This window comes from Carya illinoinensis, chromosome 6 (assembly GCF_018687715.1).
Source record: "Carya illinoinensis cultivar Pawnee chromosome 6, C.illinoinensisPawnee_v1, whole genome shotgun sequence".
Classification (NCBI taxonomy): Eukaryota; Viridiplantae; Streptophyta; class Magnoliopsida; order Fagales; family Juglandaceae; genus Carya; species Carya illinoinensis.
In genome coordinates, this window is record NC_056757.1 from 1,485,896 (window position 1) to 1,512,077 (window position 26,182).

The 26,182-nt window shown below is 34.1% G+C and overlaps 2 protein-coding genes across 4 annotated transcripts; one reads left to right on the top strand and one right to left on the bottom strand.

Moving 5' to 3' along the window:
- The first annotated feature begins 231 nt into the window (after positions 1-231).
- LOC122313426 (cyclic nucleotide-gated ion channel 1-like) lies at positions 232-4,845 on the top strand. The gene is made up of 8 exons (XM_043128410.1): positions 232-389; positions 511-658; positions 951-1,341; positions 1,465-1,731; positions 1,856-2,139; positions 2,615-2,726; positions 3,499-3,888; positions 4,224-4,845. The coding sequence occupies exons 2-8, from the start codon at positions 618-620 to the stop codon at positions 4,728-4,730; spliced, it is 1,992 nt and encodes a 663-aa protein (XP_042984344.1). The 5' UTR covers positions 232-389; positions 511-617; the 3' UTR covers positions 4,731-4,845.
- Positions 4,846-8,475: 3,630 nt separating this feature from the next.
- Positions 8,476-16,687, bottom strand: LOC122313428. Of its 3 annotated transcripts, none has more exons than XR_006243389.1 (4): positions 15,909-16,687; positions 14,339-14,414; positions 10,537-10,682; positions 8,476-8,867 (listed from the first exon to the last, which is right to left on the bottom strand). XR_006243389.1 is itself a non-coding variant. In XM_043128416.1 (4 exons), the coding sequence occupies exons 1-4, from the start codon at positions 15,950-15,952 to the stop codon at positions 8,773-8,775; spliced, it is 351 nt and encodes a 116-aa protein (XP_042984350.1). In that variant the 5' UTR covers positions 15,953-16,687; the 3' UTR covers positions 8,476-8,772. The 3 variants fall into 3 exon arrangements, 2 of the variants coding, with proteins under 2 accessions (XP_042984350.1, XP_042984349.1); XM_043128416.1 differs by having other exon boundaries at positions 14,339-14,404; XM_043128415.1 differs by having other exon boundaries at positions 14,339-14,452.
- Positions 16,688-26,182: the final 9,495 nt, after the last annotated feature.

Here is a 26,182-nt window from a genome sequence, read left to right on the forward strand (position 1 = left end):
TATAGTAATTTGTCCAAACGGGTCCTATTAAATTAGCAAATTGCATTTTTCAAACATTTTCATTAGCTGGGAAAGTGGCAAGTTAATTTGATTTTCCCTATGTTACATTAATAATTAACACGTTTAGCTGGCTGAGAGGTAGTTAGGAGTAATTAATTAGTTTTTATGGGTTGTTACGAACGACTTTTTAATGCTTCACTCACTATTATCTATATATTTGTCACAAGACAAAGACATATGACAATTGTTCACCACTTGCTAGCTTCAGCATCTTCAATATTAATGCAGCTGATCACTCCTAAAATGCTGCATCTAAGGCACTTTCTGTCACTTATTGCTTCAATCTAAATTACCGTCTTGTTTCTTTGCTCCAACGTCTTTAAGTACAGGTTCATTTTCTACTCTATAAATCCGCATTGTTGGATGTAGTTTTTGTTTTTTTTTGGCTGCTACCATGGAGTTCTTTACATATGAGATCGAGCGTTCATATGTTTTCCATTTTCTATATAGAAGTGCTCCAAATCTGGAATTTCTGGATACTAAGAGATCAAAGTTCGCGGGGTTAAAAGATTTTGGAGACCTTATTCTATAATTTGGGACTTTTGTAAGCTTTAGTTATGAGTCGTCGTTGGAATTCTCGAGGAAGCGGGCGAGTAAGGTGAGCATCTTCTTCTTCTTTCTTCAATCTTAAAAATGCTATATATTTATCTTATTATCTTTTGATGTGATATCAAATAATAGATAAACAACAAAAGTTGGTAAATAATTTCTACTTATGATTTAATAACACATCGGAAAAGATGTAATAATAGTTAAAATGATGATGAATACAACACTTGTCATATGGCTAAAGCTCATTTCTCATATATATATATATATATATATATAATTGTTACCTCTATATATTAATGTTTTCTAGTCTCTATATGTACTTTTGTTATGCTGATCAGGGACGAGGATGTCGAGAGGCAAGGTCCCAAGAATGATGGTATTGGCTCAGAACAAAAGATAATAACAAAATTGGCAATTGGGCAGGTCAACCAACGTTTGTTGAAAATGTTTTCGGAAACGAGGTGGTTCCATTGGGATGTGGCGTTTTTAGTGGTGTGCGTAGTTGCAGTAGCAGTGGACCCTTTGTTCTATTATCTTCCTGTAATAAACGAGGCTACCAAATGCATTATCATAGATAAGACTTTGAAAATCATTGCTATTTGTGTGCGATCGTTCCTGGATTTGATTGCTTTTGGGGATTTAGTTGCTCGGCCAATAGCAAGCAGTACTGATTATTACTCGAGGTCAGACTACGTAATTAACATTCTCGCCATTCTTCCAGTTCCCCAGGTATTATGACAAAACTTTTCTGCTTCTTATATATATATATATTGCATTATATTCTTAAGATCGAATGGATCGGGACAAAAACTTATTCCATTGATCTCCTCCAATTATATTTATGAACAACAGGTTCTAGTGCCAATTATATTTTCAGAAATGAGAGGTTCGAAATTCCGGCATGGAAGGAAAGTCCTAAATGCAGTTGTTCTTTTGCAATATGTGCCAAGAATTTTCCGTATCTACAGATTGTGGAAAATAGTCAACGTGACTATCATCCTACCCAAAAGTATCCCAACTACTAATGTTAAAGAGAATGCAGATAGCAACAAGAATATGAAAGGTTTTATAGTGATGAAAGCTGGATTCAATCTCTTTCTGTATCTCGTTGCCAGTCATGTATGTTACATCATATTTCATCATTTATTATCATATTTTATAATTAATTACACCACTAATCAGTACTATTATTTATAAAGAGATGGATGAAATATTTAACTTTCATCATCATCATCATCATCAGGTACTGGGTGCCTTTTGGTACTTCTTCTCCATCGAACGAGAGACCACGTGCTGGCACGTGGCCTGTAAGCCTGATGCCGGATGTCGCAAGACTTCTTTTAACTGTGGTCATGGTTCTAGCAATAACACAATAGTTTTAAATAATTTTTGCTCTATAGAAAATCCAAATACCACTCTCTTTGATTTTGGAATATTCCAAGAAGCCCGTCAATCTCGTATTCTGGAGTCCATGGATTTTCCGCGAAAGACCATTTTCTGTTTTTGGTGGGGCCTTCGAAATTTGAGGTTCGTGCATGTTACACTTTTTATTTATTTATTTTTTATTGAGATACATAATCATACATGCATTTTGTTCCTTTAAACTTTCCACATCCATTTTACAATGTAATCAAACATAAAATATTGAAAGTACCACTTTGAGACATAACTAAATTTTACTACCAAAAATACTAAGATGTGCATGATGATCATCACCTCTTAATATCCAACCATCCATTAAAATTATGCCATATACATGATACCTTTTTTTTTTCTTTACTTATTTCAATGATTAAAATCGAATGAAAGCGATATTTGATTAAATGTTATAGTTTAAATGCATGTCCGACGTGCATGTCAAAGTAGTAATTCAGCTACCACAATATTAATTTCAACAAATTAAAGATAATAACTTGAAGGTAAAAAGACGGTATAAATTGTTATTTATTTTGAGCATATATATATAGATATATATTAATGTTTTCTGATCATTTTTTGGCAGTTCACTTGGTCAAAACCTTGAAACAAGTCCTTATTATTGGGAAAACTGCTTCACAGTTTTAATCTCGATCTTTGGCTTGCTTCTGTTTTTATACTTCATCGGAAATTTGCAGGTTGGTACTATACTACTGGTAATCATCATCTTTAATTTTCTTCTTCTTGTTTTTTTTTTTTTTAATTTTTTAAGCGGAGATCTTATTATTTCCATAATTATGTGTATATATGAATATGTTTGAAATTTAGTTATTTTCATCTATTCATTAATTCGTAATAGCTCAAACTTTTTCGAGAAAGTTGTGATATTTTATAAACATATATGTTAGATCAGGTCCTTAATTGAATTCTCACTCATTTAATTGAATATTCTATACTAGGCCGTTTACTTATAAAAGAGTCTATTCACATATGAGGGTATAAATTGAATAATTAAATTCCCATATATCGTTGTGACAAATGGTTTGACAAAGTACGTGATAATAGGGCAGGATGTTTTATCTATTATATATATTTTTGTTATATAATTTGTACATAATTAGGTTGGGGGATTCTTAATTTCCAGTCCAATTTGGAGGAAAATCTTGTACTAATATTAAGAACTACGTTTTTCTCCCAATTAAATTGGATGAAATTTTCTCCAACCCATTTGAAAGTATCATGTCATAGTCAATTTGGGTTTTAAACATTTAGCAAGCAATAAAATCTATATCTTCGGCTATCATTAACTAAAAGATGGCTTGTCAATTATAGGCCGGGTCTAATTAGAATATAATGTGACAATTTATGAGTAGAAATTTTTTCTGAATATAACAGGACAATTGATAACTTTTAGATGTAATTTATGAGTAGAAATCTTAGAAACTGATCAACACAATTGTGATGTGACAGGTGTACATGCAGTGGGAGGCATCTAATGAGTTGGAGGAGATTTTTAAGCAGTCAAAATCCAGGCAACACAATAAGATCACGTCTAAACGGTTGGAGACATCTAAGTGGTGGGATCCATCTATGCGGTTGGAGACATCTAAGAAGTACTACTTGACTTATATGGATGAGAAGGATAAGGCAGAGATCATGAAATCTAAATTACGTAGCATTGAGTGTTGGATAAGCACAATCGGACTCCCTGACCAGTTAAAAAAGATGATCATGAGCTATGTGACACCAATATTGGAAGATCAAAACAAACATATTGATACAGAAAACCCATTCCCTCATCTTCCCACAACACTTAGAAGATTGATTAAGCTCCATCTCTGCTTGCCCCGTCTAAGGAGAGTGAGTTTCGATCCTGCCTCCCCCAACCCACCTCTAAATTTTAGATATTTTCTATAAAAATGCTTCAAAATTAATCGAAAGTATAATAAGATCAATGTAGTGATATAGTTACGAGTTTGTTGCTACATTAAGAGAAATTTCATTGTTATGACAACATTTGTCTGACATTCATCCTCAATCATACCATCTACTTTTATGTCATACTTAATTCATCTTTCATGTAAGTAGTTGACTTATAAAACCACTTAAATGTGTCACATCAATTAAAGATTATAATTATGGTTGCTCAATTTTGCATGAAGTCTAATTTTGCTCTATTATTTGTGAAAACACAGGTGCCTATATTTGAAAATGAAAGTGAAGAATTGTTGTATGAGATCACCTGTAAGTTTCTCAAGCAAGTGCACTACAATCAAAGCAGCTACATTGTTCGAGAGGGAGAACCATTGGATGCACTGATTTTCATGGTGAAAGGAATTGTGTGGACGTATACAAGTAACCATGGCAATAAAACTAAGTGTCTTAAGACAGGTGACCTCTTTGGAAGACATCTTGTAGACTGGGTGCTGGAATCCCCTGGACTATCCGACCTTCCCTTATCAACAAGGACTCTCAAATGTCATACAAAAGTTGAAGTATTTTGTCTTATGGCTAGTGACCTCAAGGATATGATGTCTCAATGCTGGTGGAAATTTCGCAAATCCAGCCACATTACTCAATCTAACTCGCAACATTTAAAACATTTTGCAGCTTCATCCATCCAAGCAGCATGGCGCCACCATGCCATCCATTCTCATAAGTGCTTGAATGTGGCTATCAAGTCTGCCCATGCTGTTGACTAAGGCCATCGTTGTCAATAGCTCTCCAAGTTTAGATAATTGTACCGCTTAATAATTAATCTAGTATTGTTATCAATTGCTGATCTTGCTCTTTGTTGAAATATATAAATAGATTGTTTAAGAGGGCTTGTATTATGTTCTAGATTAAATACTAAACTTATTTTTTTTCAAGCCATTAGATAAATTGCAGTCGCTTGATTTTAATATTGAGTTGTTATAAGATCAATAGGAAATCACAAATAAATAATTGCATAATAATAAATGAAAGCAATCATATCGTTGCACATTATCAAATGGAGAAAGGAAAAAGTAGGCTCACGCCTTCAAATTATTGGATGTTGTATTTTAATATTCTTCAGTACCATTATCCTTGAAATCTTGATGATAGTCAGATACTCGTGATGGTATTGCTATATGTTAGTTTTGGTAGTTTCAATTTTTGGTGCAAAATACAAAATTCCTATTGTTATTCTATTTTGAGTCCAGCTACAGCCACCGGGTCTTGCGGACAAGTGCAAATTTTTTTTGGATCCAAGCATTTCTCTAGTATTTTTATATAGGATGTTTTGAGGTCATTGCAATCTAAGAATTAAGTACAGCTTCAATGTATAGATCAACCAAAGCAGACGCATCTCAAATTGGCAAGAAGTTTTCACTATAATTTAATGAGCTTGTCCATCTAGGCTACTAGCTAGGACAGATTGGATGTAGGTTTTCACTTTTGAGCAGCCGAAGGGAAAAAAAACACAAATGCACATCCCTCGTGAAACTGTTCAGCAGGAACTAGTCATAATAAAACACGCACATGTGAGATTTTGCACACGACACCTTCAATATTAATGACCTTTCAAAATTGGCTGATGAAGCCGAGTCTACGTACTGGAAGGGGCTTTGGTCATTGTGTCCCTCGTGTATCATTCTCCTTTTCTTCTTGTTACCATTCTCTTACCACATTCTTATTACTTTTTAGTTAATTTAAAATTTTTATTTTTTATCATTTTCTTTTATGTATTTTTTTTAACATCCTTGATACATGGGCTATTGACCATATGGTCTCCTCTATTGATCTTTACATTTGTTACTTCTATTGTAAATACCTCTATAAAATTACCTAATGGTCATAGTGTCTTTGTCACACATATTGGCACTATTTCTATATTTGAACATCTTGTTCTTCATGATGTTCGTTGTTTCCCTTCATTTACTTTCAAATTAATTTCCATTAGTAAACTTACTAAATCTCTCACTTGTTATTTTTCCTTTTCTTCTGACTTGTGTTTCATTTAGGACTTGACCACCTTTAAGCTGATTGGAGTAGGTAGACAATAAGGAGGCCTCTATACCTTGGAACAACCAAGCTCTTCTCTTTGTTCCCAATTACAATTGTTATCGGACAATAAACATTGTGGTTTGAATAATACTTTGTTGCCATCTACTTGCTTTAATTCTTCCAAATATTCTATGTTTCATCTATGGCAAAATTGATTTGGACATCCATCTACTTCAAGAATGTCTTTCTTGAATGATTTTATACCTAATTTGGCTATGTCTGATAGCCCTTGTCTTGTTTGTCTATTAGCCAAACAAAAAAAGTTACCATTACCTAATCTTAATAACCTTTTTTATTTGCCTTTTGCCCTTATATATTGTGATGTTTGGGGACCTTTTCATTACCCCCTATTGAAGGTTACAAGTTTTTTTTTAAGCAATTGTTGATGATTGTACTAGGGCAACTTGGATTTATCTTTTAAATATAAATCTGAAGTCCCTCTTTTAATCCAGAAATTCTTTCAAGATGATCAAAACTCAATTTGTGACACCTTGTTTTTACGTATATTTTTATTGAATGATTATTTAAATTATTATAAATAATTGTTCTCTTGTTTTAAATTTAACGTATTAATCGTTGGATTATTTTATGATTTTTTAAGTTGTGAAATTTATTTTGATGTGCTTTCTTGGTATTAATTATTGTTTTGTAATGAAATTGTTATTTACTTTAAATTAGTTTATTGTTAGGCTTTATATTAATGTATTGTTGAATTTTTATTATTATTTTTTTTAGCTAGTCACTGCGTTTAAATCATTTTTTTTTAACTTACTGTTTTGAAATTTTTTCCGTTAGATCAATTTTGTAACCCAAGTTGTGAGAATTGAATCTCATTTCTTTCCCTCACTTTTTCTTTTTTCCATTTTTCTTTTTCACTCTTTTTTCTTTTTCCTTCTTTTCCTTTTTTCTCCTTCTTTCCTCTACTTCTTTCTCCTCCCGCGCGACACCCCCTCCCCTCTCCACCATCTGTTTTTTTTTTTACCACCCACAACTCCGCCATGCACCGTCCTTGAGTGACACCGCCCCTCCCATTTTCTTCCCCTTCGGCCGACGACCTCACCCACCCATTTTCAACCCAGTTTGTGCTGCCGTTAGCCTCCACGCATGGCTACAAGCCATGAGCTACTTTCATTCCAGTGCTGTTGACACGCAACTGTTGGCCACCAACTTTTCACCATACCACTGTCAGCCCTCTAGCCACCAAAACCACCATTGAAGCCCCTCCATAATATTTTCTGATTTAGGTATTTAAGCCTTCAACTGCCACCCATGCTGCCACCAGTAGCTTCACCAACAACTCTAAGCTCTTTCCTAGCCATCCCAAGTGTTCATTTATTCTCGTTCAAAATTGGGTATTTTGAGACCCACGGCCTTTGTCCAATTTTCATTGTTCCGTGGCTGTGCCGCCACTTCTTGTACCTTCGTGATCCTTCAAAAATTATATTTTAGCACTGTAAGTAATTTTCCAAAGAATTGTTTGAGATTTAAATATGTTTTGCACTAACAATTTTTTATGATTTGGTTGGTTGTGCCAGATGTCGTGTTCGAGAAGTTTGGGGTTAGGTCGTTTTGGAGGATGGAGTTATTGTGAAACTGGATTGTATTAGGTTGTTGTCTATTAAGCATTGTGTCATGCTATTTATTGCATTATGGCATGCATTTCCATGTGAATAAATGAAAACTAGGTTTTCATGCGTAAGATGATTTTTGGGTGTGTGTATCTAGACCCCAAACTAAGATGGAGCATTATCTTGGTGGAACTCCTCTGGTCATTCGAGAGCGTAATATACTGAGTGACGTCCGTATGATTGTCGTTGGGCAACAACAGGATTAGATAAGATGGTAATGCTCTCGTGCTGACTATGTTGCCCCTCTGCTGGCGGGGGCTAGAGGATACTATTACTAATGTTGGGCGCGAAATTAGACATTGCTCGTTACAAAGTCACACACACGATCGTTACCCGTAGTGTGGCGAAGGGAGCCAGGGTGTGTGGATGATCCTTAAGGGAGATTATGATGGATACGGTTTAAAATTGGATATTTGGTTTTGATAAATGGATTTATGTGAACTATTTTCTGGGAAAGGTGTTTGTGGTTCTTAAACTCTATCTCAGCGATTAGAAAACCGCTGGGAAATGTGTTTTTGGTTTTCGAACTCAATAGTGGCGATTATGAAATCGCTGACATTTCCCAGCGATTTCATAATCGCCACTATTGATTCTTTTGGTTTTTGAACTTATTGGCAGTTTTTGAAAAATTGCTGAAAAATCTAAAAATCGAATTTTAATAACTCAATATTCTTACTGGGTCTCATTTTTTATTGGTCCCAAGCATGAAAATTAACTATTTTTCCTCCATTCATTCAAATGTACCTAATTAACATAATCAACTAATTATCCATGCGTCAACAAATATATCTGAGACCATTCAATCCAATTCAATAATTTCTTCAAACGTCAATTCAACCAAGCTCATATATATTTATACACTGTGTGGTGCATTATACTGATCATATCAAGTACTAATTAAATAATAGATAAACATCACTATTATAATAGATTTGAAGACTCTACTATCACTAAAATAACTACTACCAAGTTCCACACGTCTATTTAAGTGAGACTTTTTATCGACATTGGTACCCATAGTTCTACATTTCACTTTTGATCGAGAAAGGTGGCTAACATCCGTATAGAGAGAAAACTGACGTTACTGCTACTCAGCCCAAGCTTGAATGGTCGTACGACCCCACTGATCAATTACTCTTCTAATCTTTTGCATGAGGTCAGAACATCCGTATGGTCCGATGCCTAATGTAAAAGTGAAATAGCTAACCATTAATAAAGTAGGCGAGTTACTTTACAATGACATGAAATATAAATGTTTTATTTATTTTTTAAATGAAAGACAAGCCTAGACATTGAAGCTAGCATTGAAGAAGAACAATTTTAAGTTGAGATTTTCAACAATTATCTCTACTATAAATGACAATACAGTTTAGAAGAAAATCAAGAAATCTAGTTCCACCCATCAAGTCTTGCCCAGCTTATGTAGAATCAATATTGACAAAAACATCTAAATTTATAAGTTTATCCCCTCTCAATATCTTGGTCTTCATCTCTAAATATGCTATGAGAGAGAGACAAATGTGAGTGGGCTTTTTGCCAGGATCATGATTCTAATATCTTGCAATTGATGCTAGATTGGGCTAATATACATAGAGCAAAATAGAGAACTTGGACTTGGAGGGAATATTTTGTATGGTTTTTTTAACTTCTTAAGTAATGGGCTTTAGCTGCTCAAAAAATTATGTTTCCTAAATGACATTCCTAAATGAATATGTTTGGAGTCATTATGAAATAATTCTTCTAACCACCTATTCATGCTTGTTTATTTTAGTTATGTGTACCATGGAACAATTTAATGGTTACTCCATCAATTAATTCGATCCTCTCAAAAACCTGGTCCTTTCATATGAAAACTTACAAACTCGGATACTTGAGACTCAAAAGGAAAAGATTCAAATTACCAAATTGGAATAAGAATTTTAGAGTCAATTAGTGTGTGAAACTTATCAGGAAAAGACAGAGAAAATCAGTAGTGCTGTGGAGGCAGAGTTAGAAAACCCACTTTCTAACAACCCTTAATGAACTGTAAAAAGCAACATATTTGTTTCTTGATGTTAGTAATATAAACCTGCAAGGAGAGAGGCCAAGGTGGCTGCAACCAAGATTGAAAATGGTTCAAGGTAAAATATATGATTTCCCTGTTGTAGTATTACAGGATTTTTCTACAGCTGTATGAGAATCCCTTTTCAATGTGGAGACTGGAATTTGTTGCCATTTGAGAGATTCAAAGTTTCATTTACGTTATGTCCTAAAGAAATGCCATTTTTGATACCCTTGAGTCTTTTTGCCAAAAGGCTATTGTACGTCTCTTGTAAAGTGGAAGGTCTCAGGTTAACCTTGTCATGTGCTATTGTTTCATGAACTAAAGGAGCTAATAATCTTAATTACATTTCACTATTTCAGTATGTGCTTCTCTTAAATCAATCACATCTAAACTAGCAACATGAATTCTACTTTGATCTTGTAGTTTCTTTTTCTGAGTATCATGTCCTTGCAATCTCTGATTTAATCCATTGTTGACTGCAGTTTGAACATGGGATTGTAGCAAAAGAATATAACTTTTGTTATTGGTAAGTATGGATCATATAAGTTTCAAAAGTTTAGTGCCTAAGATTCAAGGATGTTAGGAATTGCAGGTTGAAAGGCCCTTGTCTAAATTTAGTGAAACTAAAAACAACTATAAAATGAGTTTCTGACTAAAACTATGTCTAAAAAGAACTTAAAAAGGTAAACAAGGAAAATATAATACAGGGGTATACTGCCTTTTGAAGAGAAGATGAAGGTGCAAAAATTCAAAGGTATGAGAAAATTTTGAGAAACAGATGCCAAAGATAAAGGTTTAGTACAGTACCTAAAGAAAGCAAGACCTTTTGAAGAGGGGATGAAGTTGAACAAATACATAGGTAAGAGAAGAATATGAGAGACAACCCTTTTTCTATACTTCCCATCTGCCTTCCTCCCAGCAATACATGCATAGAGCTACTGGATTTAGAAAACCTACAAGAAATTAAGTATGGAAATAACTCACATTCTTATCTACTGGATTTCACACTAAATTCAGTCAACATTGTATTTTCACGATGTATGGAAAAAAAAATATCTGTTAGAAATATATATTTAGGCCTGTCACATCTAGTAGAGAAAGAATATGCATCATCATGATATATTGAAACCCAATATGTGGTTTCTATATTTGTATGTACTGTTATTTCTTTAATTTATACAACATATACATCTAATATTACTTGTACGTGCAACTTTGTTAGATTTTCCATGCAAAAACACCATAGCCAGAGGAAGTAAACATCATTCCTAAATTTTTCCTACAAAATTAGTAGAAATATTGATGAAACAAAAAACAGGATCCCTAAATTAGCGGAAATATGCTTGTGCCCTAAAAAACTACTAATAAAACAAAAGAAGGACAATGTACATCAGAATCCACTTGCAGGTAAAGACAACCTTCCTTTAAACAAACAGCACAGCACAACACTGCATCCCACTCACAGAAAGTTTTTTTTTTTTTTTTTTTGTCTGTTTCCCCAATCAAAGAGCCATTCATTTTCTTTGATTGTCTTTATGCTTTAAAGTGGACTACTGCTAGGCAAGTTGGCAGTTGGTTTTGCTTTTAGTATCTATTTATAAATGCATACACTTGCAGATCAATAATAAAGGCCAGGGAAACTCCTTTTGTAATTGAGAAAATTGAGAAATAAATAAGAGCTTAAACCCCATATATCAATATATAAAAATTTTAGTTAGCTAAAAAAAAAGTATCAAATTCAGTCGTACCATTCCAAAAATCTAGAATGGAGAGCTAAGCCCCCACAAGTGCCCAAAATGAGATAGGAATTGATTCTATTAGAGCATTTGGCTGCCATTTGGATTTGGTAATGTCTTATGACAATAATATTTGAGACCATTAAAGTCTGCTATTAAATTTTTCTGAGTGACCTTGATTGATCATTTGCTTAGAATGAGTGGGCTTACTCGAACCTAGTAGATTGAATAAAGTCATTGGTTGCTTACTTAACCTATTAATCTTGGGGAAAAGTGTTCTCAAAGTACATTCCCATGATCTACTAGTTTAACACATAGTCATAAAGGGTTAAAGGCTCTCAAAACATTCATTCAAACTCAACTCACGTTTATTTAATTTCATAACCAACGTCATGAGATGCATATATAAAATTTATTGAATTTCCGAGTAATTTCTCTCTCTACTAAAATATTCATATCAGATTGAGATGAAATTTGTTGCTAGGTAATGGGCTTTACAGAAACAATAGTCAATGGACACACTTTTGTAATCTGATACTTCTACTCCAAGAGCATCCAAAGATTATTCATGATTTTAACTTATAAGTGTGAAATAAAAATAAAAAAATAAAAATTGCTAACATATATGGGTGCCTTGAGCTTTTGTTGGTACCTCCTGATAATAGAAACATCACATAACCTCTTATAGAAATCCATGCCAGTATACACAGACCTTGTATATCATAAAGTAATATCTCAAGAATTTAGAACATAAGCCTGACTTCCCATTAAAATAGCATTACGAAGTAAAAGTTGGAGCTGACAAGTTACTTTAAATTTATGTAGTCGACAAGAGATTGGAGCATGGCATGCATTAAAAAGGATACAAGTTCAAGAAAACATAAACAAAAAGTTCATACAGGAATATATGAACTGCATAGCTTACATCAAGTACTCAACTTAGAAAAGAAGTCTATTGCATAAAGAAATGCCATAAGCTTGGGAATATAAATCATTGATAAAAACAATCATCCAACAATTTGGGGTTGTATGAACCAATATCAAAGAGGTAATAAGCTCCATCTACATTTCGTATTCAAGCATGTGATTGACCATTATGATATTCAAGGAATATATCTCAACATGTTTTGGGAGAGAAACCATTTACATCATTATTCCAAGCTAGAGCACCACAGAAACTAGATTCTAATTGAACTTTCAACTACTGCAGCCTCCAACAAAGTTCAAGCCCATCCAAGATAATGAAAATCATTTATTTTTTCTTGTAAATTAATACACACTCATAGCATTAGCATTGGATAATGAACAAACACTATAATCTCAACAAGGAAACAAGCAAATCAGACCAATGAAACAAATGAGTGAGAGAGGAATATATCTAGCACAAGCTATTCCACATTAACCTAAACCAAACTGAATTTTAAAAAAAAAATCAAATCTAGGGTCCAAATTTTAAGAGCATCTAGGGTCAAATCTTTAAATCATGCTTCCTTATTGGATCTCCAAAATTAAAAGCAAATTTTGATATCCTGCAAAATGTGTATCCCATGCATTTGAATCATACATGCTGATTGGATGTGAGTGATTGGTAGTGTCATAAACATTCACCGAGTGTTTGCCTGTTTACTAGCAAAACAGTTGAAGCTTGCAACCCACAAGTGATCCAACACCAGATACTCCACTAGCCTGAATGGAGCAATACAACCCCCTTATATATAATCCCTTACATAGACATGGGACAGTGAAAGGGAAATAAAGTAAACAGAGTACCAAAAAAAAAAAAAGAAGAAGAAGAAGAAGAAATCCTCAAAATGAGGAAGAGGGAAAAAAATGACAGAAAAATATTATTTATAAGGTTATGGTCGTTTAGGGTTTCCCCCTCATGATTTATAAGGTCTGTTTCTAACTACTTATCCATTGTAATGAAAGCTACCACTTTTGAAGTAGAACTTAAGAGGACTTCGTAGAAAGAAAAGAGAGGAGCTGTGTGTTGCTGTTCCTCTCAGTTCCAGCTACTTAGAGCTGGTTTTGGTCTGAGATTTTAAGGTCATTTGGTATTCCTAAGGAACTAATGTCACATATTGAAGTTGAGTTAAAGAGATGAGATAAATACACTAAGGGGCTAGAACTTAAGAGGAATTAGAGCTAAAGTCATGTCAAATTTTCTGCACTAGCTTGATAAGCCAATAAGTTAGTTGTATACCTGTTTCAAAACCCCCCTCCTTCAACTATAATCCCAACTACACAAGCAATGAACTAGCGTTTAGAAAAATTAGAAATAGGCATGATTTATGGGTAGACATAGCATAAACACAGGAAGAGATAGTTCTTGATAAACTAGAAAATTCTAATGAAATCCTTAGTTGTTTACTTAGTTATTAGCTTGAGTAGAAGGTAAAAAAATACATACTGATCTCTACTAGTTTAACACCTAAAAATGGAGGCCTAAACATAATTGAAAAGTGATTAAAATAGAGGAAAAATATTGTTAAAATTATAGCAGAACCTTTTTGTAGAAACTGTCGGCATGGAACAAAACAAGACAGAAAATCATCTCACCTCTTCAAGCAGTAGATAGCAAGAATTCTGCGATATTGATCTAAAAAATCATCTAATCCTTGTATAATGAACTGGTTCTTATTCCTTGTGACAGAGGAAGAAGATGTTTAACTTTTGTATCATGATAGTGATCTCCAAAATATATAAGGTGATTTCAAATGTTCTGATCCTAGCCCATACCAGTTATGCTACAAAGGAAGATGCCATAAGTAACATAAAAAAGGAGATGCAAACTCAATTCATATAAGATACTGATATATGAAGTTATGAACTCGAAAACTAAGTAAATTCATGTGCTTTAACAGGGTACTTACAGTAAGACACCGGCAAGATTTCCAATCAATCCGGAATAAAGGCCCTTCAAATCTATTTTCCCACCACTATGCACAGCTTGTAACCAAAGCACAATGTTAAAATTTAAAGACACCCTGGTAAACAATTTACATTATAGAAAAAGACCCATGCAAATCAGAAATCAAATTAACTATATAAACCCTTTCACTTACAAAAAAAAAAAAAAAAACTATATAAGTGTGCTGCAGAGATAACAATAAAAATAATGGCAAGTAGTGGTAGATATGATTACCCCTAAACTAGCACATTCTAACAATAATTTGAATCTCCACCATAGTTTGCATGGAAATGCTCTTCTGAATCTTTTTGTCCTGAGACTTAAAAAATTTTGCTAAGCCAACCCATAGTTTGCATGGGATTCCAATGATTATCTAGCTGGTTCATGCCTAAAGATATTGGATTATACCTTGAGTTTTCTCAAATTACATGAGATTCCATGCAGGTGGTTAATGCACAAGATGTTTCTACACAATGCTATTAACCAATTAAGGTCTTCCAGCATCGAAAAGGTGGCTGTTTAAGAATTCCTTTCTAGTTAGATCTCCCCCTACCCTATACATATTGATAATCTTTCATAATCACCACTCTTAATCTAGGGCAACTTTAATGGTGGTTGTGATATTAAAACCCCATGCCTGGCCTGAAGGTCATGTGAGCAATCAGCAATCGGCACTCCCTAAAGATATGGTGTTAAAATATGGTATTTGGATATTATCTTAAAAGTAATTAATATTGTAGCATGTTTTGTCGGTTATAAGTTTCTACGTGCATGCATGGGAACCAAAATATTGCTGCCATTGAGTCAAGATTAATTAGAGTTAATTTAAAAAATGAAACTCTGAATTGGCTGATGATCGGGAACAAAAAGAGCTAGCTAGCTAGCTTTAATGTTTTCCCAAAAAGAAGAAACTATATATATATATATATATGTTTCTATGCTATAATTAATTCACCTAATTATTGGAGCAAATAGGTTAGTAATTGAGGAAATATCAGTAGCCACTTCAGCTTCAAATTATAATGATCAAATGATGCTACAGAGTTTGGACCACAAAAACAAGAAAAAACTTTCATTCATATATATATAGACACACCTACCATATTAAAATATAATTTTCATATGAAAAGCCCCACAACTAGAACAAAATTTAAAGAGACTTTTCCAAAAAGTAAACCATATTGATGTACGACTATATATATATATATTGGATCCAACTGATCTTGTAGTACTTGTCTATTAATCAGATCGATCACAAATGCTAAACGAATTCCCCCCAATATGTCAAATGCTAAATGAAGAAAACAACAAGTACTAATATAGTCCCTTGGCTTGAGTTTGGTTAATAACTTACCGAAACTAGGGACAAAATTACAGAATCAAAGACATCCTAAACTTGACTAGATTTGAATTGGAAAATCTAATTGTTGTTTTTTGAGCAATATTCTAAAGAATTGACTCAAACCATGCTTCGCAATCAAACACCAATATTAGGTATATTTGTAGAAGAAGAAGAAGAAGGAAAAAAACACCTGGAGCTGCTCTGCATACCCATGTTGGACTTTGTCACTGGCATTACCTATTTCGGGTGCTTAAGTTGGATCTGTGAGGGGGAGAGTAGATTGATGGTGAGAGAGAGGGAGAGCTTCGGTGGAGGGGCTGGGGACCTTTGGGGGGTGGGTGGGGGTTAGCTACGCTGGTAGCTGGAGGTAGTGCGACGGCTACGGACGCAGTGGCACTAGGAATCCGAGGGAGAAAAGATTTCGAGGGATGGGAGAAGATAATTCGAGGGAGAGGAGAAAGGGAGATCTTCGGGAGAGAGAGAGAGAGAGAGAGAGAGAGAGAGAGAGAGAGAGAAGTCGTGAGGAAGGGGCTTGGCTGGATTGGCCGGCGATGGTGGAAGTGGACGATGACGGTGTGTCGACGGCGGCGTGCAATGGCTGCTATGTGGAGGCATGAAGAGAGGGGATTGGGGGAGAATAGGGATTGGGGAGAGACGGGAGGGGTGGAGGAGACGGTTGGAGGGGATTAATTGCAGGTAGCCGAAGTATTGGGAAAGAACTCTGAATGGGTAAGGCGATTGATAGAGGCACATCTTTGTTTTTCAAAAGGAAACGACGACCCTAGCTTCTATGGAGAAAGAAAATGTAGTGGAGGCAGAGATGGAGCTTTGGACGTAGTCGGAATGGAGATTGTCGTTGTGTCTACGTATGAATTCAACATAAGAGGTTGCCGAAAGATCGGGAAAAACATGGAAGTGGAGGAGAAGGTACTGTGAATCAAAATGGATAAGGCGTGGGGGGATGGAAATAAAATGGATTTTGGCGCCCGTATCTTTCCCAGCAATTTTAAGTGTTTGTGATATTAATTCGGATATTGCAGCGAGATCTTTTGATGCTAAAAGCTTTTAAATCGCTATAAAACAATAAGTGATAGCGCTCAATTTCATTATTACCATATCTATGTTTAGTTTTTGCGGCAATTTAAATTTCACTGTAAATACTAACATATTACGGCGATTTCTTTTGCAACAGAAATAAAATCGCCGGTAAAAGTCTAATTTCTTGTAGTGATGATTGCTAGTAATTCCTTCGAAAAGCTTATTTGTGACTAAAATAATTATTAGAAATTGTTAATAATTGGTACCCATGATTCATGTAGTGTCCAAAAGCGTCGGAAAGTTACAAGCAATTAATTAACTCCCTACCATTAGTAATTAATTTCAAGATATTAACGCAGCTCAACCCAAACAGCTATGTACCTATCATGTGATCAACACTTCTAACCCCAACGACTATCCACCTATGCACCTATCATGCGTATCAATACTTCTAACATCTCAACCCCACTATATCAACACTTTTAACAAAAGATTTAAATAATGATAGGCTACTCTGCATGATTTTCCCAACACTTAAGAAACAATTAGATATGTTTATGAGTATTTTCTTGCTCTCTTTGTGCCTCAAGAGTCGAATTGTATTCTTAAACATACTCATTATATAACTCATGCAACACTTGAGAGACATACTCAATATTCTTAGAATCTTATGGCTCTTGATAAATTAAAGGAAAATAAAAATGGATTAGGACTATCTTGAATCTAGGACCTAACACCGCAACAATTGCCATCAATAAATACACTCCCCCAGTATTTCTCAAACTTAGCACTCATTTTTCTTACCATGGATTTCATGTACACTCATTCTCATCTCTACTCTTTTTACACAAGATGTCTTTCATTCTTCATACTTCAGAGAGGAATAAATTTGTTTTTGGGTAATCACTTCCAGACACAATATCGATTATTTCATTAAAATAGCAAGCCGTTGATAAATATTTTCAACTTGTCCCCACTCTTCAACAATTAGAACCCATTCAAAACTACTATCTCATATGGGAAAAACTTCTTTAAACTAAACTGCAGCATCTAACATTAAATACCTGTTATTCCATCTTGTGGGCACATATAAAATCAATTTCTTTGAGGGCAATTGCAACTATTTTACAATTTCATTAAATTGTTTTAGCCTGTAATACTCCCTCTTTACGTGCATTTTAATGAAGGATTATTAAATAATTATAAATATTAATTCTCTTGTTTTAAATTTAATGTGACATTTGTTGGGTTTATTTTATGGATTTTAAGTTGTGCAATTTATTTTAAAAGGCTTTCTTGTTATGATTTATTGTTTTGCATTTAAATTGCACTTTGCTTTAATTTATTTATTTTTGGGCTTTAAATATTTTACTTTAGGGGTGTAGAAGAAATCGACAAATCGGTCATGACTGACATAGACCGGCTGCCGGAGTCAGGAACCGGTCGGTGGGCGGCATAAAATTAACAAAACCGACGTTTGTCGGTTCGATCACGGTTTGAGGCCAGCTCAAACCGCTGAACTGGCCGATCACATATACATATATATTTTTTTTTATTTATACCTATACTAAACGACGCCATTCCACTTAAACTTAAGTGGAATGACGTCGTTTGATGCTATCAGTTGTATTAAAGCAAACAACGTTGTTTGTATTAAAGCAAACGGTGTCGTTTTATCTATGGGAAAAGAAAAAAAAATAAGTAGAATAATGCCGTTGGATTTAGAGCCAAACGGTGTCGTTTTGATCTTCTTCTTCCCCGATTCATACCATTTCTAAGTTTCAAATCCTCTCTCTCTCTCTCTCTCTCTCCTTTGTAACTCTGTCTCTCTCTACTTTCTCAGAGAACCAACGCCACTAGGAGAACTGAGAACCGACCGTGAATCGCCGGAGTAGATACGGACGGTTTTCCTCCTCCCATCGATTGCTTACAGTCGATTCATCCGGCAAATCTCACATCGTCGGTCAGCGTCGGTTTTACCCAAAAACCACTCCGATGAGGTCGGTTTTCATCCCTATTTTACTTTATTAATTGTGCGTTGTAGTATTTTTATTTAGCTTTTATTTATTTTATTGTACTCTTTTTCTTTGTTGGACCTTCATTTTCGGATTGGACTTTGCTTTAATGGATTTTTCCTTGTTTTGGGCCAAAAACCTTCACATTTCGGGCCCAACCCGTCTCACTTAAGCCCAGCCCTCTCCCCTTCACCAAACGGTGTCATTCGGCTTGTCTTAGGGCTTCATCTTCTTCTCCTTTCTTTCTTTCCCAGCGCCGACCACTTCCCCTTCTCGGCTGCTGCTGCTTCTTCTTTCTTCTCCTCTTCATGTCTTTCGGTTTTATCTCCTTTTCTTTCCCCCTTGTTGCGCAGGTTGATCTTCTTCTCCCTGAAAATTTTTTGTACATTGTCTTCAATCTTTGAGCAGAACTCTTTCTCCATTTTCGTTCGGGTATGTACCTGCTTTTTCATCTTAAAATTTCCTTTTCCAGTTGCTGTGAAACAGTGCATTTCTATTTCCTTTTCTTGTATTTTATTTCATCTGTTTTTTTTTTTTTTTTGGCTCGTTTTGACGGTGAATCCGAGAGCTTCTAAGCTCGGTTTGTTCCTCTGTTTTTCTCTAGTTTTTCGTGCTCTTGGTTATGGGTATTTCTTTGTAATTTTTGGAGGTTTTTCCTTTCCAAACCCGTGCTCTGTTTTTGGGTCCAGCCGTGAGTTCCATCTTGGGTTTACTTGGTTATTTTTACTCTGCCGTAAGCCTCAGATATGATTAGATTAATCAACCAAAACATGTTAAAAAAAGCATCTTTAAATACTTGGACCAAGAACATAAAGCAAGAACCAAATCAATGAGGAATAAGTTAAATTCACTACGCTGTGGACTGAAAATTTTGCTTCAAGCACAAATTTCTAAATTCTTTCCTCAGAAGGTTTTTACCTCAAAGTTCTCAGTATAAATAATATAAAACTCAAAACATAAAATAAAGTGAAAGTGCAACGTGCAAACGACAGCAAGATCAAGATAGGGAAATAGCCAAATGCCCATATGATTCCATTAAAAATAAAAGATCCATCTTCACAGAATAGATTGGAGTGATAGGCAGAGACAATCACAGAAGCATGCATATATCATATATGTCGTGATTGTTGATGTATGGCAGGATAGCGTCACACTGTCACACCACTTCGATGTACAAATCTTACTAACATGAATCATATTATTAGATCTACAGTATTAGAATTTAGAAAGAGTTAGGAGAGAACTAGAGGTTCAAAAATACTCAGATATATGCATGGTTAGAAACTAGAAAATAGCCCAGCTAATCGACTTATGGAAGGATGAAACATAGAACCAAAGAACCAAGAACTACAAAATCAAGGATTCTTTTGGTTAGGGGTCATTAAATGCTGGGAGTCATAAATGCTAGCATTTAATGACCCATCTATCGAGGCCCGACTGCCATATCTGAGATTGAGATTGCAATCACAACTCTCCCAAAAATCTAGTCATCGGCTCCATCTGCTATGGTTTCTCGCAGCCGATATCACAAGAGTCACAATAGAAGCCTTTCATGTTCTTGAATCCTTATGGCTGCAAGCCTTCAAGAATCAAGAACCAAGCCTTGATTCAAGGCTTCATTCCATGGAAATCATGAGGTAAGTGATGAAGCGTAGGAGGCTAGGGTTTCGCGATTCGCAAATCGCCATGACACTAGGAGAATAAGTGAGGAAGTGTGATTGTGTGAAATGGCCGAACAACAGAAGGAGAAATGATATGCGACTTGCGAGTAAGCGGGGGTGACTAGTGCTATAAGTTATGAATCAATGGCTCATATTTGGATATAAATATCCTAGGGCTAAGATAATTACAAATGTCACACGTGAAACTCTCTAATACACCTATAATTTTTATGTAACACATTGTGCATGTTATATGGTATAAAACTAGATCAAAATGTAACATATGTTATATACTATAAAACTATATATTTATATTGTATACAATAATACATATATAAGTTTATAACATTGTCTAACTTTATATTTTATCAAACATTATAATTGATTACTCATAATATAATATTATAGTTATATTATATACTATAGTCTATAATACTATTATACTAATACGATAACGAGATGGCATAATTTTAAATTTATAATGTTATATATTATATAACACTATACTACTAATAAATTAATAATACTATATATTTATTAACACACCAAAATATTTATATACTATAATACTAATTCTAATATGATATGTTAATATTATCCATCATCATACATGGTAATATATACTAATATGTTATACTAATAAACCACTATCTTTCTTTGATATTAATATTAGTATATCAGTATATCATACACTACCATACATTAGTAATAATATATGAAATTATGAATGTATCATTTTTCTAACAACACCATTTTTCTAACGCCACTAGGGCTGAGCAACCGGGTATACTCGATCCGGAACCCGAATATACTCGGATCATAAACCGGGCTGGAACCCGGATTGATCTGAGTTTTTACAACTCGAAAATCTGGGTTCCGACCTATATCTGGGTTTTTTTTTTTTTTTTTTAACAAAACCTATATTATTAAATTAATTTTCAAAAAAAAAATATTGCTGAAATCCTATATTATATTACACTTTTTTCAAGAAAACATATCAAAATTACATATTCAAGAAAAAATAATGCTGAAATTGAAAGACTACTCTATATTCATCTATATTATATTACACAATTAATTTTCCCTACACTTGCAAACACTCCCTACACTTGCAGAACAATGACTGCAACAATAATTACACATAGAAGAAATCCGTAGCCTATTTTCCAATCACTCCCTGTACCTCTGATTTGGATTCCCAATACAATCTTCAAAGCTCCAAAGAAGAGGGCATTCCTCCCAACCCAATGGTGGTACACATTCCATGACTTGTGAATCTTGGCCTCCTTGTTGGGCCGTAGAAAGAATGCCAGAATCTGAGCATCAAAGTACAATTCTCAATGAATATCGTGTTCTATTTCACTGGAAAAAAATGGTGAGACTTGTATATGTGCAAATTGTTGATATATTTACAGGTAGAACACTAAATAATAACGACAGCTCGCAGTCACCTCAAAACCTACTTGTTTCAGATCTTCAACCTAATATCAGGAATGCCATCGCCAATCTCAATTTCTGCCTGAGACATAAAGTTTTGTTATATTGGCACAATGTAAAAATCATCGTAAACTCCGAATCACACCCCCCCCCCCCTAACAGAAGTAAGGATACCAAGAGCAAATTTATCATGTTTCAAGTTTAGTTTACCTTTATTTTTTGACGTTCACTGTTATTGGGATCAAAAGAATCAGTCATGCACCATTCATATGCAGCAAAATATTGGCCTGGCTTCAGTACTCTGTATATTTCTTTGCAGCATCCATATTGTATCCAGATCAGAAAAACAGGTTTAACCAATATGAACCAAAGAGAAAAGAAAATATTAGAAGATGGAAAGTGGAAATTGGAAGTTGATGAGAATTTGGAATGAGTACAGCATCTGGTGCATGGCAATTGGCTTCAATTGCATATATTGCATCCATCAAATATTAAGGCTCTACGTGCTATATCTCTATTATCATTTGTCAAAACGAAAAATATAACACAAAAATAAAATTGTACCTGTTGTTAAAAAAAAAAGAAAAAAAAAGAAAAAGAAAAAAAAAAACCAGACAATCAAACTACAAGTCTGTAAGAGTATAATTTCAGCAGCATAAGTGAACAAAGTAAAATGATTAGTGGCAACCAGCAAACAAGCACAAAATATGTCAGAACTTACATGACAGAACCAGCAAATAAGCACAAAATCAAATACCCCAGAAGAACCTTAAAAAGAAACAGAACTTTCAGGTACAAATCTCTTACTTTTTTAGCATGAATGGGAATGGAGACTCACATCAGCCTCGGTTGAAGATGAAGCTAGATGATCATCTAAAAAAAATTAAAAATTGAGTTATATAGATAATAAACCGAGTTAGATAGATATTAAAATAGACCAAGCTAAAGAAATCTGGGCATATTTTGGGCAATCTAATAATAGTAGTTGGATTGAAGAATGTCCAATGGTCCATTGCAGCTTTTGAATACAGTTTTGAAAGAGAAATATTGTAAAGACCCAGATTCCTTGGTATTCAATAAGAACAGTATTGATCTTTATTTATTTTTTTTAAATCCTATATGATCTTCACACAGACACAAATTTATGTACATATATATATATATATATATTTATATATAATTATTAAAACGGGAAACATGGTATCTCAAAGGGTAAAAAACCTTTACCTGCTCACCAAAGACCTAAGACCTTTATAATATATGAACCCACGCATTTCATACCAATTAAAGAGTGATCTTTTCTTGTCCAGTCCACACAGATGAGTAGTTTTATATAATGTGATGAAAATATGGTGTGATAAAAATAGGGCTGTATAAATGTTAGCACCGTTATATTACAACACGAGGATAAAAGAGTTGATATATTATATGTAGTTAATCAGGAGTCAAACCAAAATATTAAGTTCGTGGAGCATAGATCTAATATACAATTCACAGCACCAACTTCATCCAAAATTCAAAATCATGAAAAACAACCTCAAAGAAGACCCAAACAACGGATGAAAAAAAAAAAAGAAAAAACACAACCACCACTGATCTTGTATGCCAGAATGGTAAACACCCAAAAACAGAAACCACACCAAAAAAATACACCCACTAAACAAATCACACCATAAACTAAAAAATCAAAATGGAAGAAGAGTTTATCAAAAACTAACCTGATTTATAATGTTTTTGAGGATGACCAGATGAAAGCGACGACAGGATGACGACGATAACTGGATGAGGGTAGGGTTTCTGGAAGATTTGTTGAGAGAGAGAGAGAGTCAGATTGGGGGGGATCGAGATGACTGAGGCGATATAACCTAGTGCCATATCGTTTTGGCACTGGGTTTGGATTTTAAAAAAAACTCAGGTACACCTGGATTTTAGAAAACCGCATACCGGTCCGGGTGTTTTCCGAGCCGGTGCCCGTAATTGAAACCTGGTTATCTAGGTTTTGGACCGGGCCAAAAAAAAAAATGGGCCCGGTTGCCCAGCCCTAAACACCACTAATGTATTAACATACAAATACTATTACTGATATAAATATACCATCTTTCTAACATACATATACTAATATGAATCTATATATATATATACCTATATATATAATATATGGACCATATGGTTTAATTTGTAAATTTATAATATTATATATTTATTGGACTCATGTATTCATCGATCACAACTTATAGTTCTATAAGACTAGAAGATAATATTATAAATTATAAATTTATATATAGTTTATGTAGTGGACTATAAGTCTATATGCATAATTATGTTGATTGAACTGTATTATTGTATATTTTATACATTTAAAACTAATATATTTTTAATTATTTAATTATTTTATTATTGGTTTTAGGTATAAAAATTAATTAAGAAGCATAAATCCAAGTTATGATTTAAATTGATTGATAGCATAATTTATGCTTGTTTTTAATAATTGTGATTTAATAATATTTCATGCACAATGTGACGCCCCCAAATTCCATTTGGGATCGAACGGAAATTTGAAGCGTCGAGACATACAACACAAGGTTACCTGCCCCCGTTCATGACATATAAGATGCAATGTTCCTAACATGCATCTAACAATATGCAATATTCGTAGCAGATAAATTTTTTTTTTCTTTAGCAATACTATGCACCAAATTGAAAATATCCCAAATGCTTAAAACATACTCAATACATAAAAACCTATTGAACAACTAAAATCACAACACTAGTCCAAAATAGTTATGATCCAAAAGTACTGGAGATGCAACTCCATCGTACAAGTAGTAATTTAACTACTATATTAACATTAACGACGCACCGTCGTTCAATCGACTGTGTCTAGTTGGTCAGCTCCTGATCCTCCTTCAGGTCCTGTAACAAGATCTACCATTCGAGGGCAATGGTAGTTGGGACTACCACAGTGAGATTTGATTTCAAATCTCAGCAAGTTAACAAAAAACTTCCACACATGCTAATTATGCATGGATGACAGTAAAAGCATAAATGTATAATCAAATTCATAAATAATTAAAGCATAATTTAGCGTACAACATAGCATAATTAACATAACTTAAATTGAAACATGAACTGAACTTGACTTGACATGAACTTGATCTGAAACTTGACTTAGTAAGAACTTACTCCGAAACTTGAATTAACATGAAAAATACATACTCCACAGTTGTTGTGGCCCCATGTATTCTACGTGTAAATACATACTCCACAGTTGTTGTGGCCCCATGTATTCTACGCAAACTTGACTTAACATGAAAAATACATACTCCACAGTTGTTGTGGCCTCATGTATTCTACGTGTAAATACATACTCCACAGTTGTTGTGGCCCCATGTATTCTACACATCACAATGCTGTTAAATACATACTCCACAGTTGTTGTGGCCCCATGTATTCTACACAAACTGAATGTACTCAAGATGAAACGTGACTAGAAAACTAAAGGACTGGAGCCCTGACGTAACATAACTTGATTTGAACATAACTTGAAGTACATGACCAACTTGAGATAAAAACATTTCGTAACATGGCATAACATATAATAGACAACATATTTAACATGACATACTTGTAATGTACAGTAATACATGACAGAATATATTATGAAACAGATAAAAATTGATGACAGAATAAATTCTGTATAATAGATAATTACGTGATAACTTGGCATGGCATGACATATATGATAACATACATACATACACTATAGTTCCTTTACTTAGCACATATACACAGTAGACCGCTAGTAAGTTAAAAGTTAACTTACCTCGATCTCCGCGTTTCTTATAAAACTTCAAGTGCGATCACGAGGAACTGTAATTAGTGATTCTAAAAGTTAGAACTAAATCACTAATAATTTGAAATATGGAAAATACTAACTTAAAGAGTCTACAAGTGGGAAAATGACCGTTTTACCCATAACTTAAGGATTTTGCATACTAACTCCAAAAGTTTCCAAAATTTACATTCCTCATGTAAATTTTGTTCTAAACTTAAATATCAACTCAGAAAAATTTAAAACAAAATACAACTATGAAGAACACACTATGGTCGAAACATCCATAGGCCATTTCCCTTTATTTTTGTTGCAATTCCTTCCAACTTCAAAACTCATGCTTAAACCAAAATTTTGCAACAAACATCTTCCAATCCTAAGTTCAAAACCATACTTAAAACATCCATTTAGAAAAAGCTAATAATCAACACCAAACTTTTTTGTAAAAAGATCCAAGCACTTGAATCACAAGTTTTGAACT

Bases quoted from the DNA above. Each gene is read 5' to 3' on its own strand.
- LOC122313428 (XM_043128415.1), bottom strand. From the start codon at position 15,952: ATGCCAGTGACAAAGTCCAACATGGGTATGCAGAGCAGCTCCAG. The intron at 10,683-14,338 runs GTAAGTACCCTG...AATTTCTTGTAG, and splicing joins AATCTTGCCGGTGTCTTACT to GTTTTCTAAATCCAGTAGCT. The intron at 8,868-10,536 runs GTACTGTACTAA...CTTTTACATTAG, and splicing joins AAAGGTCTTGCTTTCTTTAG to GCATCGGACCATACGGATGT.
- LOC122313426 (XM_043128410.1), top strand. From the start codon at position 618: ATGAGTCGTCGTTGGAATTCTCGAGGAAGCGGGCGAGTAAG. The intron at 1,342-1,464 runs GTATTATGACAA...TATGAACAACAG, and splicing joins CCATTCTTCCAGTTCCCCAG to GTTCTAGTGCCAATTATATT. The intron at 3,889-4,223 runs GTGAGTTTCGAT...GTGAAAACACAG, and splicing joins GCTTGCCCCGTCTAAGGAGA to GTGCCTATATTTGAAAATGA.